The sequence below is a fragment of the Lipotes vexillifer genome, unplaced genomic scaffold (genome assembly GCF_000442215.2).
Source record: "Lipotes vexillifer unplaced genomic scaffold, Lipotes_vexillifer_v1.1 scaffold53, whole genome shotgun sequence".
In the NCBI taxonomy this organism is placed as follows: Eukaryota; Metazoa; Chordata; class Mammalia; order Artiodactyla; family Lipotidae; genus Lipotes; species Lipotes vexillifer.
This window is the reverse complement of record NW_006791814.1, coordinates 3714365-3731992: the sequence shown is the minus strand read 5'-3', so window position 1 is coordinate 3731992 and position 17628 is coordinate 3714365. Positions and strand designations below refer to the sequence as shown.

At 47.2% G+C, this 17628-nt stretch overlaps 1 protein-coding gene across 1 annotated transcript; it reads right to left on the bottom strand.

The window, feature by feature from the left end:
- Positions 1–255: 255 nt before the first annotated feature.
- Positions 256–9155, bottom strand: R3HDML (R3H domain containing like). The gene is given in 5 exon segments (XM_007464768.1): positions 256–388; positions 4345–4460; positions 5620–5752; positions 5853–5971; positions 8898–9155. Coding segments are annotated over 5 exon segments (759 nt in total).
- Between the last annotated feature and the right edge of the window lie 8473 nt (positions 9156–17628).

The following is a 17628-nucleotide window of genomic DNA, read 5'->3' as shown; positions in this document are numbered from 1 at the left end:
ATTAAAGATGGAGGCCTCTTTCCCAGAGGCCGGAGGAAAAAAAAAGATGTAACAGGTAAGAAGGAAGGCAAGGAGGTTGTTTTCTTCTGGCACATGCTGGACATTTAGGAAATGGAATCTGGAGGGAAAATTCAGACTGGTGAAGTAAGCCCAACTCATGTCCTTCGAGAAAAAAAAATCGCTTGACCAGGTCTTTGGGAAGGGACTCTTGGAGGGTCAGGCCCAACTGGACCCCTGCCAGAGCCCAGGGAAAATTCAGAACCACAGGAGCCTGTTGGATTTGAGCCCCTAGAAGCACATGTTTCTGTTGCAGCTGCCTTGGTAGCTGGGAGGGCAGGCAGAACACGGCCTCCCTGTCTTGTATGGCGCCTCGCCGATCCAGTTGCCCCTGGAAGAGAAGAGGTCCCGGGGAGGCGGGGTCGGGGGCCAGTTACATGGAGCCACCTTCACAGAGGTTTCCAGATCTCAGCACTGCCACTGTCTGGCCTTGTGACCAAGTCACACCTGCAAGTCTCAGTGTCTTCATCTGTAAAACCAATAGAGACTTCCCTCCCACACAGGGATGCAGCAGCAGATCAAATAATGGAGCTTTGTGCACATGCCTCTAGCACCTCACTTGGCAGATAAGTGACTCCCCAGGACATGCTGATTTTCTTATTCCTTCCACCCCACCCTCACCTCCCAGCACAAACAGCCCCCTCCCCTCCCCAGTGGGCGGATATGAGTTCTGGTCCTGGATTCTGCCACCTGCCAGTTGGTGATAGAATAAACCACCTCATTTCTTGAGCCTTGATTTTGTCCTCTGAATAAAATAAATAAATGAGATGGTGTCCATAAAAATTATGTGAAAACACTTTGTAACTTATAAGGTGGTATGCAAATGAGAACTAGAATAATTAGATACTGAGTATAATTCACTCATGGGGGACATGCCCATGAAGCCTCTTTGTGGCCACTGCTGTACATTTATTTCTTCAATGGCCTTATCCCAAATCCATCCTACCTGCTCCGGAGTTAATCCTCTCAATGAACCACAGCCTTTAGGGAGGAGGAGGGTAGAGAGCCATTGCTTTAAGGTTACAGATTTTCTCTTTGGAGTGATGAAAACGTTTTGGAAATAATGATTAATGCCACTGAGTTGTATACTTAAAAATGGTTAAAATGGCAAATTTTATGTTACATATATTTTACCACTATTGAAAAAATGGATAATGTAATATACCCAAAACCCATTGAGTTGTACACTTCAAATGGGTAAGTTATATGGTATGTAAATTATATCTCAGTAAAGCTGTTTAAAAAAAAGAACAGGGGCTTCCCTGGTGGCGCAGTGGTTGAGAGTCCGCCTGCCGATGCAGGGGACACGGGTTCGAGCCCTGGTCTGGGAAGATCCCACATACCGCGGAGCAGCTGGGCCCGTGAGCCACAGCTACTGAGCCTGCGCATCTGGAGCTTGTGCTCCGCAACAAGAGAGGCCGCGACAGTGAGAGGCCCGCGCACCGCGATGAAGAGTGGCCCCCACTTGCTGCAACTGGAGAAAGCCCTCGCACATAAACGAAGACCCAACACAGCCAAAAATAAATAAATTAATTAATTAAAAAAAAAAAAAAAAGAACAAACCTTCATCATACTCATTCTCCTGCTCAAGAACTTTTAGTGGCTCCCCATTGCCTGTGCAGGGGTTGGCAATGTAAAGGGCCAGATAGTAAATATTTTAGGCTTTGGAGGCCAAATGTCTTTATCGCATGAAAGCAGCCCTAGATGATACGTAAACAAATATCGTAGCTGTGTTTCAATAAAACTTTATTTATGAAAATAGGCAGGAGGCCAGATTTGGGCTGTGGGCTGTAGTTTGCTGGCCCCTAGCTTATGAATCACGTCTACAGCTTTCAGTCAGGCCTTCCAGACTGCTCTAGCAGCAAGTGGATCCAGCTTACACACCTCATCTTTCCACAACTCGCTTCTCCGTCCCAGCCCACAGATTTCTCTCTTCCCCGCCTTTGTCTTCTCAAAGCTAAAATCACTCCCCCGGTTCTTGCTAAGAGCTACCTAACAACCTCACCATTGGCCTGTAGTGTTAGTTACCTTTCAAGTCCCAGTGCCTTATTTTCTCACACATTAAACAAACACCCCTTGTGGACAGAAATGGAATCTTTTTCCTCCAAAAGTGATTGTTGAATGACTGTAAGTAAAGTCAGCCAAAGTGCTTAGAAAAGTATGCAGTTCTGGTTTCATATGGGTTCATTCATTCATTCATTCAACAAACACTTCCAGAGCATCTAGTGGGCATCAGGACTTGTGCCAGATGCTGTGAGTCCACCATTTTCAAAAGGTGCTCCCGGAGTGAAAACATATGCATGTTTGTAAGTACATAAAAGATCTCCAGAAGGTTATGCAAGAAACTTACAGAGGGGACGTGTGGGCAGGGGAGGGAGACAACATTCTGTGTTTACCTGTTTTCATACCCACTGAATTTTATGGCACGTACATCAGTATAAAATGTAATAAAATTTTAAACAATAATAAATAAATATATCAAACGCTACCAGTTTTTCCAACAGGAAAAAAGAAAAGGTGTTCCTGGAAGTTTGGGGGCAGGGAACGTGGGTGGTGGAGACACCAGGGGTGATGGAATAAAAGTCATTCTTTTTTTGTTTAATTTAACCACTTAGAAAAGAGTTCTGCTTAAAAGAACAAAGGTATGAAATCACTGTAGTAAAAGGATACCAAAATGAATCAGGTCTATTTCTTGCCCTCAAAGAGTTTATAACCTAGTTATAATCCTGGCCACTATTTATTTAACATGTACTATGGGCAACTATGTACCAAGATCCTCTGTGAGCCAGGTAGCATTAGCCCTATTTTAAAAGAGGGGACTGAGACCCAAGGAGATGAAATGACTTATCCAAAGTCCTCAGTATGTACATGGTAGAGCTGAGAACCAAATCCAGGTCTAGTAATAAGAATAAGAACCAACATGTATTCCAAAATTATTATGAGCCTGGGGACATTACCTGGGTCAGCTCACTTAATTCTCTCAACAATTCTATAAGTAGAAACCATTTTACTCCCATTTTGTAGATGAAAAACAGGCATGGAGAAGTTGAATCACAAATCTGAACTCTGACAGTCTTGACTCCAGAGCCTAAAAATCTTAACAACTATATGGTTAATAGTCAATGTTTCAAAAATTCAATATGTCAGCAAACAAATTGGAACAGTTCCTTAAGCTGTGTGTGATGGAATTTGCTTTGTTGCATTTTTCCATATCTGATAAAGCTGAGCTGCATTACGACACTTTGTCAATAGATGTCTCCATCTAACAAATATCTTGACTTGAGAGTCTGAGTTTGGGCTAACAATAACTTCCAGAACATCGGGACAGTACAGTAGATAGAATATGAAATCAAAAGACTTGTGTTTCAAACAGCTCTGCTACTTATTGGCTTTGTGACTTTTGGTAAATTACTTAACCTCTCTGATCCTCAATGTCTTAATTTGTAAAAAAGGTAAATATTTTCCCAGTGTCCTTCCCTTTTTCCTTTTTTCTCTCTTTCATCTCTTCAATGAGATAATAAGGGAAAAGTGTTTTGTAAATGATCAAGAGATACATGAGAGCAAAAGGCAGTTATGATTATGTAATCTTGAAACTCTGAATATCATGTTTACTTAGAATTTCTTCCCGTTTGTGTATAAGAGTCTGTAATCTGTTTTGTGTGAGAATCTGTTGCAAGTTTGTATACTATATGTTGGATGGGAACTCCCATCCCCCTTTCTCTGTGTTTCCAGGAGACTAGCATATGAAGACTACTCTTGACCTCTCTCCCACCAAACTGACTGGAGAGTCTGGGAGAAGTGGCTGAGCATGCTCATTGCATCCTTTCTTTCTTTCCTATGGGACCTGCCTGCCTGTAGGGAGCATGTATTCTTGGTTGCTCTATTTCTTGTGGGAAGCTTAGAGGGGCTGGCACTGAACTTAGAAGAGGCCTATGGTTGGCCAATGTTGCCTGTCAATGGATATGAAGGTCTAATTCAACAGTGAGATATTTGCAGGCCCACTTGGCTGGCAGACCTAAGCCACATTCTCCACTGTTGGCTTCATCAGGGACACTGCCTATGCACCTGCCTTGGTCCTCTGTCTATCTCCCAATCGATTCTGAAACTTGGGTAAAGAAAAAGGATTCTTGATTGACTAAAAGTACTGAATGGTATGGTGTTCATGTTATTTAGAACGGAGGAAAGCAGGGTGTACTTTATGTCTTCCATTTCTGAGAATCCTGCCCACTCCACCTCAGGGTCCACCCTCCTGCCCCAGAGCCCCCTCTGCCTCAGAGCTGCACTCACTTAATGGCGTAGTTGCAGACCAGGTACACAGCCTGGTGCCAGGTGCTGCCCAAGACATGGATGCTGCCACAGGTGTGGATGGCACAGCCCAGCCGATTGGAAGATGCCCACACCATCTGAGGAGGGACAAAGACAAAGGAGGCTGTGAGAAGGACTTGGGGCTGAAACGTTCTTGGGCTTGCTCTGTCAGGGTGGATGCATTAGATAAGGTTTTCCTGGAGGAGGCACCTGTCTCAGGGTGAGGGGACTAGAGGCATATTGTACTATAATGTTTCTCAAAATTTTTTCCACTATAACCAACAGTAAGGAATACACTTTATATTGTTACCCAGTGTACCAACACACACACACACACACACACACACACACACACACACACACACACACACCTTTACCCCTCCTCAAACAATTTGAACAAAAGTTTTATGAGCCAATATTTAATCTTATCATATAGAATGATATACGCTAATATGTTCTATACCTTTCAATTAGACTTCTTTCTTTCTTTTTTTCCCCCTAGTGACCAATGTTTGAAAATCATTGTCATGTTGGAAGTTAAAACACAAACTTTGGAGTTAAACAGCCTTGGATCAGAATCTCAATATCACTAGCTGTGTGACTTTGACCAAGTCACTTAACCACTCTGTGCCTGGTTTCTCCTTTGGTAAAATGGAGGTAATAATATTTCATGGATGTCAGGAAGGACATTTGGTTTAGGCCTCACATTTCCTAGGGGGTCTCAAATTTCAGTTTTTGACATTTACTGCAAATGAATCACAGAGACATTGGCAGGCCTGAAAGCAGACATTTTTCCTACCATTGAAAACTTCTGGTCCTATTTCTTGCAACATTATACTGCATTGTATTTTTATGTATAATAAGTGGTAACAACTTCAATATTAGCACTCAAAATATACTACAATCTTTTGTAATCTTATTTGGCGTTTCTTTTTTTAAGACACAGGAGCCTTAGAAAATAAAAAATACTAGAAAATGTTTGGACCTATTGAAATCAAAGGCAGTCTTGAACTTGTCAGACCACACATCTCCATTTTGGGGTCAAACAATATGGTCTGCCGACCTAAGACCCTCAAAACAAGATCCAGTTCAGCTCAATTCAATGTACACACAACTTTCCAGGAACAGGCTTGTTATGTAAAAGGAAGTCTGTTAAGGGCCTCTGTTTTATTTCTAATTGCTGTCCCACCACATTCGTTTTCTTCTAAGGTGGAGGATTTGTTCTCTCATCAGCCTTACATCCCAACAAAGGAGTACCTGGGTATAGTGAAAGCACACAGGGCCACTACAGCGCCATGGGCAGTGCGGGGTACAGTCCTTCGGGGCCGGAAACAAGTAATGCCACTTCTCCTCAGACCAAGACTTCACGAGATCCACCACGGAGCGGTACCTGCAGAGACGGAGAAGATAGAAGAAAAGTCACTCTGCCATCAGCGTGCTCAGTGACCTTGTTGAGTGATGGAGTGAAGGAAGGGCAGAGGTTCACTCACCGGCCAGAATGGATGGAGAGGTTCTGGCCCACGTATCTCATCAGCTGTGAGGGCCCATGGGCCCAAATGCACTGGGTGGCCCAGGCTTCAGCAGAGCTGGCCAGCCGCTCGTCCCAGACCTGGGAAAAAGAAAGGTCATGAAATTCCCCAGGAGAACAAACACCATCATTTCAACAGTGTCTAGAGATGCACGTACACATGGTACATTGACTCCCCATCTCCTTTGGAACCCTGCAACAAATCCACTTGATAAGTTAGAACACTGAGGCTCAGAGAAGGCCTACGACTTCAAGGTCAACGGCAAGTCCATACCAGAGCCGAGATCCACACTGAGGTCTCTGACTCCTAGTCCAATGCCCTTTTTCCTTCACTGGACTTCAAGCTTGGGGCTCTCTGCTCCAAGCGGGGTCCCAGGGTATCGGCCTAGGAGTTCCCAGCAGTCCCTAGAAGTGACTCAGCCCAGAGTGATGGGAAGAGAATGGATTTTAAATTTTATTTATTGTATTTTTTTCAATGTGTTTATTTATTTAATTTTTTAAAGATTTAATTTTATTTATTTTTGGCTGTGTTGGGTCTTTGTTGCTGCGTGCGAGCTTTCTATAGTTGCATCGAGTGGGAGCTACTCTTCCTTGCAGTGCACGGGCTTCTCGTTGCGGTGGCTTCTCTTGTTGCGGAGCATGGGCTCTAGGCGTGTGGGCTTCAGTAGTTGTGGCGCACAGGCTCAGTAGTTGTGGTCCACAGGCTTAGTTGCTCCGCGGCATGTGGGATCTTAGTCCCCAGACCAGGGCTCGAACCTGTGTCCCCTGCATTGGCAGGAGGATTCTTATCCACTGTGCCACCAGGGAAGTCCCCAATGTGTTTATTTAAACATTAAAATTTTTTAATTCAAAAGGTTCTTTTTTTAATAGTGAAAACATGAACAAATTTAATATGTAAGGTGTTTGAAGGAAGAAAAGTGGAGAGTCTTTCAACCCCATCCTACACTAGTCCCTCCAGCCACCCTGACCCCGGAGGCAACTGTCACTGTGAGTTTCTTGTGTCCTGTTCCAGAACTATTCTACACCTGTAAGTATATTATATATGCACATATATATTTATATATGTAATTATATATCTTATATGGTATATACATAAAATAATTATATATTACATACATACAATAATTATATATATATGAATTTTTTTGACAAATGGCAGGACTCCAGACATTCTATTTGGCCCCTAGCTCTTTTCACTTAACCAGATGGGTTACCTTAATGATGATTCCACATCAGTACATAGAGAATACCTTCCTCATCCTTCGTAACAGCTTCTTAATTTTCCAATCTCTGAATGCTCCAACTTTTATAACTTGAAAAAGCATCACTTCAAAAAAAAATACTAGTTCCCTTCCACTCTGACTTCCTGGGGTTCTGAGATATTATTCTTTTATTCGGTTCATCTGTTCATTCAGCAAATATTGAACAAGGACTCACAGTCTAACAAGGAAATGAGATATTAAACAATCATTACAGTTGGTGGGTGTGAGAATGTGAAACGGGACCCGGTCTTTCTTGGAGCCAGAGGAGGGAAAGGGCTCCTTAAGCAAGGGATGTTTAGCCAGATACTGGTCCTGTGGGCTGAAGATAGTTAGTGAAGCAATGGGGATCCCCAAAGAGGGGTCCAGACATCTGCCCAGAGATGTTGGACTCATCCATTTTTAGGGGAAGCAGAGGAATGTTTCCTTCGTGCCACAAAGGGGTGAACTGAGGTAGGGGCATGCAAACATCAAACCCACACTCAGTGACACTCCTCGGGCCCCTGGTGAGCTGTCTAGCTCTCTCTGTCCTACAAAGCATGCAATAATTAAACACCTGTTGTGGGGAGCGCCTCGCACACAGGCTGGTGCTCAATAAATGTGTCATTGTTTGAAAACTAGAAGGCCTTCTACATGCCGGTCACTGTGTTAATCAATGGATGAGTCAGTTAATGAACAAATAAATGGCTCCCCTGCCTCTAGCTGCCTGCCATTTGGGCTCCTATCCCCAGCCCTCCCAACACCTCATTGCGACCTGATGTCGTATTACACGTAAATTTTGTGGTTGATCTTTGTTTTCTATCATCCCCATCCTGTTCTCGGCAGCATCCACAAGGCTTAGCGTGGTGCCTGGCTCCAAGCAGGAGCTGGTACGTAAGTGAATGGACACACTGCAAAAGTATAAGCATTTGCAGGCTGTTGAGGGAGTAGGTATTTGTCTTAGAGGGGGCAGGCCAACAATCCCTTTGCCTAAAGAAATCTATGGCTGGATTGGAAGCCTATCTCTCCAGGATGGTTTGGGACAATGGTCCTGGGGGAGGGGCTGCGATAAAGAGAAAGGTTCCCTCCTCCCCTCCGGAGTCTGGCTTGTGGGGGGCTTGGGTGAGAGCCCCCCACCCTGCCTCTTTGAATGAAGACATCCCAACTGCCTCTGCTGGTCAGCTGCTGTTTCTCCTCAGCCTGAGACCCCCCCACTCCCACCCCAGGTACCAGACCCCATCTCTCCAAATTCTACTTCCACAGGCTTGCTGAGGACAGTTTGGGTGTGTCCATCAAACCCCTGGGGCAAAGAGACAATGGCAAGAAAAGCTCCAGCCACCCACCCCCTGCAGCTACCTGGCTGGAAGCCAGAATTTTTGGAAAAGGTATTGTGTTAGTTAAGACAGCTTTAGCAGCTGGCAGACCTGGGATGCAATCCCAACTGGGTGACCTTCAGCAAACTAATTCTCTGCATCTTGATTTCTTTATTTGGAAAATGGAGATAATTCCCACCTTGAAGGAAGAGGGTTACGCGTAAGTGCCTGGAGCACAAGAGATGCTCCATAAGTCACAGTCCTCTGCTCCTGCCTGCAGAAGCCTTAGTTTTCTCATCTGTAAAACGGGAAGACGAATTCCTGCCCATTCCACAGGGCCCAGATGCCCAGATACTAGCTAGTGAGGCCAGACTCGTGAATGGTACAGTCTTTCCAGGACACACTTAGTGGACTGGTGTTTGCTGGAGGAGGCACTGGGAGGGCATGGGGACTCACCATATACTCCATGTTGGCGGCAGGTGGGTGCACACTGGCCCGGATGTGGTTATGATAATCCAATAAGGCACTGATGTCCCGGGCAGAGATGTGGCGCTTCCGCTGGTACCGGGGCACCCCCAGGCCAGTCAGGGGTCGCACAGCTGTGCCCTCGGTCTGGGCCAGTGCCAGGGCGGCATTGGGCATCAAGGCGTTCATTGTCTGGCCTGCCCAGAAGAGCAGGCCTGCCAGGCCCACGGTGCCAGGCAGCAGGGGCATAGCTGGCTGGAAGGGTCACACGTCTGGCCTTGTGCAGTCAGAGCCGGCTGCCTGGAGGGGGCGGTCATGAGGGCACCAAACCCTGAGTGCTCTCCAGCATTAACACCCCAGAGGATGCTATCTACTGGGAACTTGGCAAAGACCTCCTGACTCCGCTCTCGTCCAGGGGCGCAACACCCCATTCTTCCCACCCCAGTGGACTAAGTGGATGGGGCAATGGGAAGAAATGCCCAGACAGTGGCTAAATCTGGACCAGGCCCTGGGGTGAGATGACGCTGCCACTTCAAAGCCAGGGTTTCGTTCCACCAGCCCAGGAGGCAGACCCCAGTCCTCCCCAGCCTAGACACCCTCTTCACCAATCTTACTGGAAGTGGGCTCTGTTGGTGCCCTCAGAGAGGCAGCGCCCACCTTCCCCAAGGTACAGTACAGGGCACTCTTGTCCCTGGGTTGCTGCAATCTCGGGATTGAGAGAAAGACAGAAAGAAGCAGAAAGAAAGTAAAATGAGAAACAGAAAAGAAAATGAGGGAGAAGAAAAGGTGATTGACAAAAAGAGATACAGAGAAAAGGCATGAAAGAAAGAAAAAGGTAGATACAAGAGAGAATGAGAGACAATGAAAGAAAGAAAAAGGTAGATACAAGAGAAAATGAGAGACAATGACGGGGGCAAAAAGAGATAAAACATGGGAGAGACAGAAAGAGTGGTAGAACGAGAGAAATGGGAAAAACAGAACAGAAAAAATGGAGAGAAAAGAGAAGAGAGCCAGAGAGAGGCATCCGGAGATGAGGCACCAGGCTCTCCAGGGGGGCGTACCCAGGATGGGCAGCCCAGGCGGGTGGCAGGAGGCGGCTGAGGAGGCAGAGGACCGCTGAAGACACCCTGGCCCACCTGGCAGCACAGCGACTTTAAAGGTCCCCCAGGAGGTGATGGCATCTGACGTCCCAGCTCCACAGCCCCCTCCCTTTCCAGCCGGGCCAGACTCTGCCAGGAGGCTCCGCCTGCCGGTCTGTGGGCTTTTCTCTCCAGCCCTCTCTCCTCTGCTGTTCCACCTGGAATGTGCAGGGCTGGGGCTGAACTGCTGGTCAGGACCGGGATGCAGTCATGGCAGGGATTCCAGGACAAAACACCACCTCCCCTCCGGAGACCCCAGATCTGGAGGCTACTCTCTGCCTTCCAGACCCCAACATATTACGGCCATCTTGCACCCAGAGAGTATTTTCTGACTGTTTTCCCCACAAAGCCCTCCAGTCCCAGATTTGGCAGTTTTTGTATGGCCTCATCTGATGTGCCTGGCTGAGCTTGACACACATGCTCAGCCAACCCTCAGAAGCAGATACGATCGCTCTCCATTTTACAGATGAAAAACTGATCCCCAAAGAGGTAAAAGAACAGCCCAAAATCAAGCCAGCCTGTCTGCAGTGGAGCCAGGATTCAAGTTCAAGTCTGACCCCAGGGTCCTGCTAGTATGTAAAAAGGATGTCATTTCTGTAACCAAACGAAATATAGATGCATAGGGAAAAAAACCTTATGGGAATATTCCCTGCGATGCCACTCAAACAGCACCATGGAGCCTAATTAATTAAGCCATGGATCTGGGTTCAAATCCCCATTATTTTGTTTTTGGGTTTTGTTTTTCTTTTTTAAAAAATGCTTTTTAAAATTTCTTTTTATGCTCACTAACTGGGTGTCCTTGGGCAGATTATTTAACCTTTTGTGCCCTATCTGTAAAATGGGAGAAGTGATGGTACCTACCTTATAGCACTGATGCTGGGATTAGATGAACTCATATTGGTGGAGTACTGAGTGTTGCTCTTTAAGTGTGTGTGCATGCACATGTGCTTGTGTGTACATATGAGAGTGTGTGTTATAGGTGTGCAAGCACACGTGGACATACACATAAACATGAGGGCTCGTGTGTCACATGTAGGTGTACGGATACATACATGACCATGCAGATGCCTGTACCTGTGTGTACTCGCATGAGTATGCATGTGCTTGTATGTTATAAGTGTGCAAGCACACACGTGCAAGGGCATGCTTACCGTGGTTTCTATGTCACACGCATGTGTGTGTGTTGACAGAGCCCCATTGGTCTACGAATTGCTGTACTTTGGTGTTGAGAGTTTCATTTTCTCTTCTCTGATGACTTGTATTCTCCACAAATAACAAGCAACACTTTTGCGATGGGAATGGACAGATTTACAAGAAAGATGTTACATAAAAAACCCCAAAGTTGAAGCACTTGTAATCCTTCAGCCTCCTCTTCCAGAGCTCTTGGAGAATTCCCAGGCAGAGCCCAGTCTCCGGGTGCCAAGCAGAGCCCTGGCCCAGGTGGCAATGCAGGCCTGGGGGCTGGAGTGGGTCCTCCCCAGACACATGGAATTCCTGCCTCAGGCAGCCGCCCGATCTCACCCTTGGCGGCCCAGACAGTGCCTGCTGCCAAAGCACACACCTTCACACTGGAGCAGCTTCCCCCGGCCTAGGCTGACTGCTGGATGCTGGGAAAGTGGGACAGACAGAGGCAGTGGGGGTTGGGAAGTGCTGACCCTGACCTCTACACAGCTTTCTCATCACTCCAGAAGGACAAAGAGGCACCGGCTCCAATCTAGCCCTTCTCTGCCTCCAGTATGCTGGGTGTCCTGGGGCTAGTCCCTGTCCTTCTCTGGGCCATTGAAGCAACTGGACTGAGGGCTTTTCTGCCTGTGGTGGGCTGGGATCCACGACCTACCAAGGGGAGCTCTGCAGCCCAGAGGAGGCAGAAACAAACGGCTTTGGCACTAACGACCCAGGAGCGTCCCGATGATGCCCCGCTTTCTCAGAACACTTCATACGGACCTCTCCCATGTCCCCGGCACTTGCAATGGTCCAGAGCGTTACATCCATGACTCACTTGGTCCTCACAGCTGCCTTTGAGGCAGCAACCCCGCCCATGGACAGATGGGGACACAGAGCCTCAGTGATTTGTCCTAGGGCCTGGAGTTTGTCTGGTAAATAGGGTTCTGGCAGTGAACATTCTCGCCCATTTACAGCATGCACAAGCATCCACTGTGCACACACCACACACACATGCACACACACACACACATACCCTCCTCCCATGAATCACAGAGACAGCTGGCTCCCCTAGCCCCTCAGATCCTTTCTGATAGATGCCCTCAGGTGCCCTTGCATAAATATACAGAAACCCACCCTTTACACATTTAATCATATTAACATATATAAGCTGTATTTGTTCTTATTTCAGTGCTCTGAACGTTTCAGGCACTTTACCTGGAATGAGGCCATTCAATCTTCAGAACAACCCTATCAGGTCGGTACTATCATTGTCATCATAACCATTTTTCTATACTTGAGGAAACAGGCACACAGAGGTGAGTTGTTGGCCACAGTGGGTGGCAGAAGTGGGATGGGCCAAGCTGGTCCCACTGCCTCTCCACAGAGACAGACAGACAGACAGACATCTGAGGAAGGCACAGCCTCACAGTCCAACCACATATACAAAATCACCATCTCCTACCCCATGTGTTCACACATCCAGGGAAACCCAGAAAATCGCACTGGTGGCAAACACACAGCGACACCCGTGGCCGCTCCACCAGGTAGGACCTTCCCTGCTGTCCTCGTTGACTAAGCCTGTTCCCAGGTTCACTTCGGCAGGTTGCCTGTGGATAAAAATGTTAGGGGTGGAGGTGGGAAATAATCTGGGATGGCCCAATTTAATGCCCTGGGCTGGGATCTCACTTCGGGGTAAGAACTTTTCTCACCCCTGGATTTTATGACACTGGATTCAGCTATTGCTTCATCCTTACCCCTACTGGAATTCTCTCTGGTCTTGGGCAAGCGAAGGGGAAATTCTTCTAGATAGCAGTAGTATTTGAGGCAGTATATCTCAGTGACTAACACCGCTGGCTTTGGATCCAGACAGCCTAGGTTCATGGCTTACTAGCTGTGTGACCATGAGCAAGTTACTTAACCTTTCTGTGCCTTGGTTTCTCATCTATAAAATAGGGCTGCCTCGTGGCATTGTTTTGAGGATTCAGTGAATTAATACACTTGACACAAAGCCTGAGTAAGCAGTCAATAAATGTTAGTTATAATAATAGCTAAAAATAATGACAACAACAATAGCAGTTAACATTTATTTAGCACATACTAGGTGCCAGGCACTAAATATTGTAAGGGTATGATCCCATATAAAGTTTTGCTCCAGTTTTACGGATTAGGTATCAGGATCTCCATTCAACAGGCGAGGAAGTGGAAACTCAGAGAGGTTAAGTACCTCACCCAAGTTCACACAACTAGTTCCAGTGGAAATTGGATTCCAATGCCAGGTCTCTGATTCTTACCCCAGTATTCTTTTCACCCAGTAAAGTTGCTTTTAAGAACAACCTGTGCTGTACGACACAGGGAATATAGCCAATATTTTATAATAACTATAAATGGAGTATAACCTTTATAAATTGTGAGTCACTATATTGTACACCTGTAACTTATATAATGTTGTACATCAAATATAATTTAAAAAGAGAGAGATAAAAAAAAAAGAAGAAAATGTGGGACAGGAGCCTGGTGCTTGAGCAAGGAGGCTGAGAAACTTGGAAGACGCTTACAGATCTTCAGGGTCACCCCTTCATTTGCCAGTTGAGAAAGAGGTTCAAAGTGGGTGAGTGACTTGTCCAAGGTCACATAGCAACTGGCAGACTCAGAACTGCAACCCAGATCTATGTCACTCCAAATCCAAACAAGGGAGTGAAGGAGCTGGAGGGAGAGGTACACATGTGAAAAATAATAGTGGTGATCCAGACTCTTCAAAGCTCTTCAGGACTTCTCTGGTGGCGCAGTGGTTAAGAATCTGCCTGCCAACGCAGGGGACACAGGTTCGAGCCCTGGTCCAGGAAGATCCCACATGCCGCGGCACAACTAAGCCCGTGCACCACAACTACTGAGCCTGTGTTCTAGAGCCCGCGAGCCACAACTACTGAGCCCGCATGCCACAACTACTGAAGCCCGCACGCCTGGAGCCCATGCTCCGCAACAAGAGAAGCCACCACAATGAGAAGCCTGCGCACCGCAACAAAGAGTAGCCCCCGCTCGCCGCAACTAGAGAAAGCCCGCGAGCAGCAACGAAGACCCAATGCAGCCCAAAATAAATAAAAGTATTTAAAAAAAACAAAAAACAAAAAAAAATCTTCAGTCAAATGCTCCAGACCCTTCCAAAACATAATGGAGGGGGAAATCAGTAGAGACTCAAAAGATATACATTTTTTATATATGGGCAAATGTTTTTATGGACTCGACTGTTTAGAGATGCACAGTTGGGTGATAAAACTACAAAGAGACACAGAAATACTATAAAAGTCAAGCTGTGGGCTTCCCTGGTGGCGCAGTGGTTGAGAGTCTGCCTGTCGATTCAGGGAACACGGGTTCGTGCCCCGGTCCAGGAAGATCCCACATGCCGCGGAGCAGCTGGGCCCGTGAACCATGGCCGCTGAGCCTGCGCGTCTGGAGCCTGTGCTCCGCAACGGGAGAGGCCACAACAGTGAGGGGCCCGCGTACCGCAAAAAAAAAAAAAAAGTCAAGTTGTGATTGGGGTGGAATATTTAAGGGGCTTCTATTTCTTGATCTAACTGGTGGTTACAAGTGGCTTGCCTTATTGTGTCCCACGTTTGTTTTATGTGACTTTCTGTATCTATGTTTTATTTTTCAATAAGAAGGCTTTAAAAAAAATAACAGCTGTGGTAATTTATACCGTGACACCTTCCATCTGTTACCATCATAACCCTGCATGAGGATTTTAACTTTCTTTCAATAGTTAAGGATGTGAGGTTCAAAAAAGGAGGCAACTTCCTCACAGTCACCCAGCAAATAACTCTCGGAGCCAGCCCTGTTGTTGGTGTGTCTCTGCAGCACTGCAGTGGCTGGGTTGCGGGTGGTGAGTGGTTCCTGATCCAGCAATGGGGAGTTGGAGAGATCTCACAACAGATTCAGAGACACCGACTCCTCGGAAGATAAATAAAGCACACCCAGAAGCACCTTTGGGCTCCCAGGTTTGACTCCTGCTCTCTCTGCATCCAATAAGCCATGTCACCTCTTTGGCAGGTTACCCAGAGGGAGGCAGGATGGTCTAGTAGTGGGCAAGGACCAGAGCTGTGGCATTGGACTGGTGACCCTGCTCTGGGTGACCCAAGGCAAGTCGTGAGCCCTCCCTGAGCCTCAGTTTCCTCATCTGTAGAATGGGAACAATAAACAGGCACTACATTATGTGGCTATTATGATAAATTCAGTGAGATATGGGAAGTGTCAGCACACAAAGCAAGTTTGTTTAGTGTTAGCTATTAACCTCTCCAAGCAAACACTGTGTGACTCCATTGACAAGATACTCAGGAACAGGCAAAACTAATTTACAGTGGTGAAAGTCAGAGCAGTGGCTACTTTGAGGGGTGCCGACTGAGGAAGGGGCATGAGGAAGTTCTAACTGAGGGTGCTGTATCTTTTATATTTTGATCCAAGTGGTGATTACATGGGTGCATGTATATAAAAATTCATCTAGCTGTACACTTAAGATTTGGGCACTTTAAGTTATACCTTAATAAAAATTTAGAGTTATAGATGGTTTTAAAAGTCTTGGTTTAATTTAAAAGAGTTCTTTCAACAAGTATCAAATTAAAGTCTTACATAAGAAAAAACACACACACCAACAGAAATATCCCATTTTTTGTCTCCCTGACACACACTTTCTACCCAATACACATATTCTCCCCAGTACACCCACTAAAACCCCCAACACTGTACACACATAGCCAAAGATCCCAACGTCAACACAAACAGAAGTCACAGCCCAGTAGAGCAGACATGCCTGCACTCCCACTCAACCCACAGCACCTCCATCTGTAAATATAGATGCTCTTCCACTCTGGGTGCGTGGAAACACACCTTACATGCAAACACACAGAGGCACACACAAACCAAACCCATAAACCGAACTGACTTGGGCAGATTCGTGAGTCTTGGCCCACCACTTCCTCACCATAGGACCTAGGGCACGTCATGTAATTTCTCTGAGCCTCAGTTTCCTGATCTGTGAAATGAGCACAATAAGATCTTCTCACCCGAAATGAAATAAAATAAAAAAGAAGACCACGAGCAGACAAGCTTATTGAGGGAAGGAGCTGTGTGACTGGTCTCTGTATCCTCGATGACTCACATCATGTCATTATTAGTAAACTTGCATGTGTTGTCAATTCTCACCAGATTAATCTTAGATTTGATACAATCCCAATGAAAATTCCAGCCAAGTTTTTAGAGGAAATTGGCAAGCTGATTCTAACCTTCATGTGGGAGAGCCACGGCCCAAGAATTTTCAAGATACTCCATTCGTCATAGTATTAGTAATACGTGATGATTAAGCAGAAAACAGAACAATGGGGGGAGGGTGAAGCTGGGACATAGGGGAGAGCCAAGAGGGACGGCAGTACACGGAGAGGGGACAGCATGGGCAAAGGCTCTGAGGCTGGAGGGCATTTGGTTCATTTGCAGAACTGAGAAAAGACAGGTTAGGGAAGACTAGGAGGGACAGAAATGTAAGAGGTGGTCCAGAGATGGGAGCAGAGGTGAGCAGAGACCATTTTTGCAGCCTGGAGGCCTTGAACGCCACACCAGCTGCAGAGCTGCTTTGCTTTGCCCTGTGCCCAGTCCTGTTGCCCTACTGGGGGTGGGGATGGCAGATGGGAGGGAGCAGGGAAAGTAGACCATGGCTTAGCCCTTCAGGGAGATGAAAGCGCCTCACCCCAGGGTAACCTCCTAGGAGCTGATTTCCCATGGACCCCCAGAACCCCCAAACCAGAGGGATGTTCCTGAGGGGTCCCTCTCCATCCTCTGCCCCCCAGTAAGCATTCTGAGTAGGGTATACTCAGGGGCTGACCCAGGGAGCCCCTCATCCTCCTGGGTGTCAGAGAGGACTAGCCTCCTTCCAAAAAGGCCAGGTGAAGGGGAGTACCTGGAGGGTGGGGCTGATCCGGTGTGCTTAACTCCGAGGGGGCGCCCGGTGCTCCTGTGCCCTGGCCCAGCCATCCCGGCCCAAGGCCGCCAGGGGTCAAGGCCGAGCCCTCCGGGGCCGGCGGCCGGAGGACTGGGGAATCCACCTCTCTGCCCAGCCTGGACAGCTGCAAGGCCAGGTGTGGCCACGGAATTTGCTGTGTCGCCGGTTCGCGCAGCTGGAGCGGAAAAGCCTCAGTGTCAGCGCCCTATCTTCACCACCGTTCAGGACCTGCATTCCTGAGCCTGGTGCCAAGTGAGGGCCGGCGGCCACATCCAGAAGCCCGACCCAAAGAATTCGACAGGGCGGGGGCGGCTAGGGACCCGGGGCCCCTCTGGGACTCCTCACTGCTCGGAGGCATGAGAACTGAGCCAGACGTCCCATCTGTTCAGTGGCGACGGTGACACTAGGCCTTGTCTATTTCATAAGCTATGAGCCG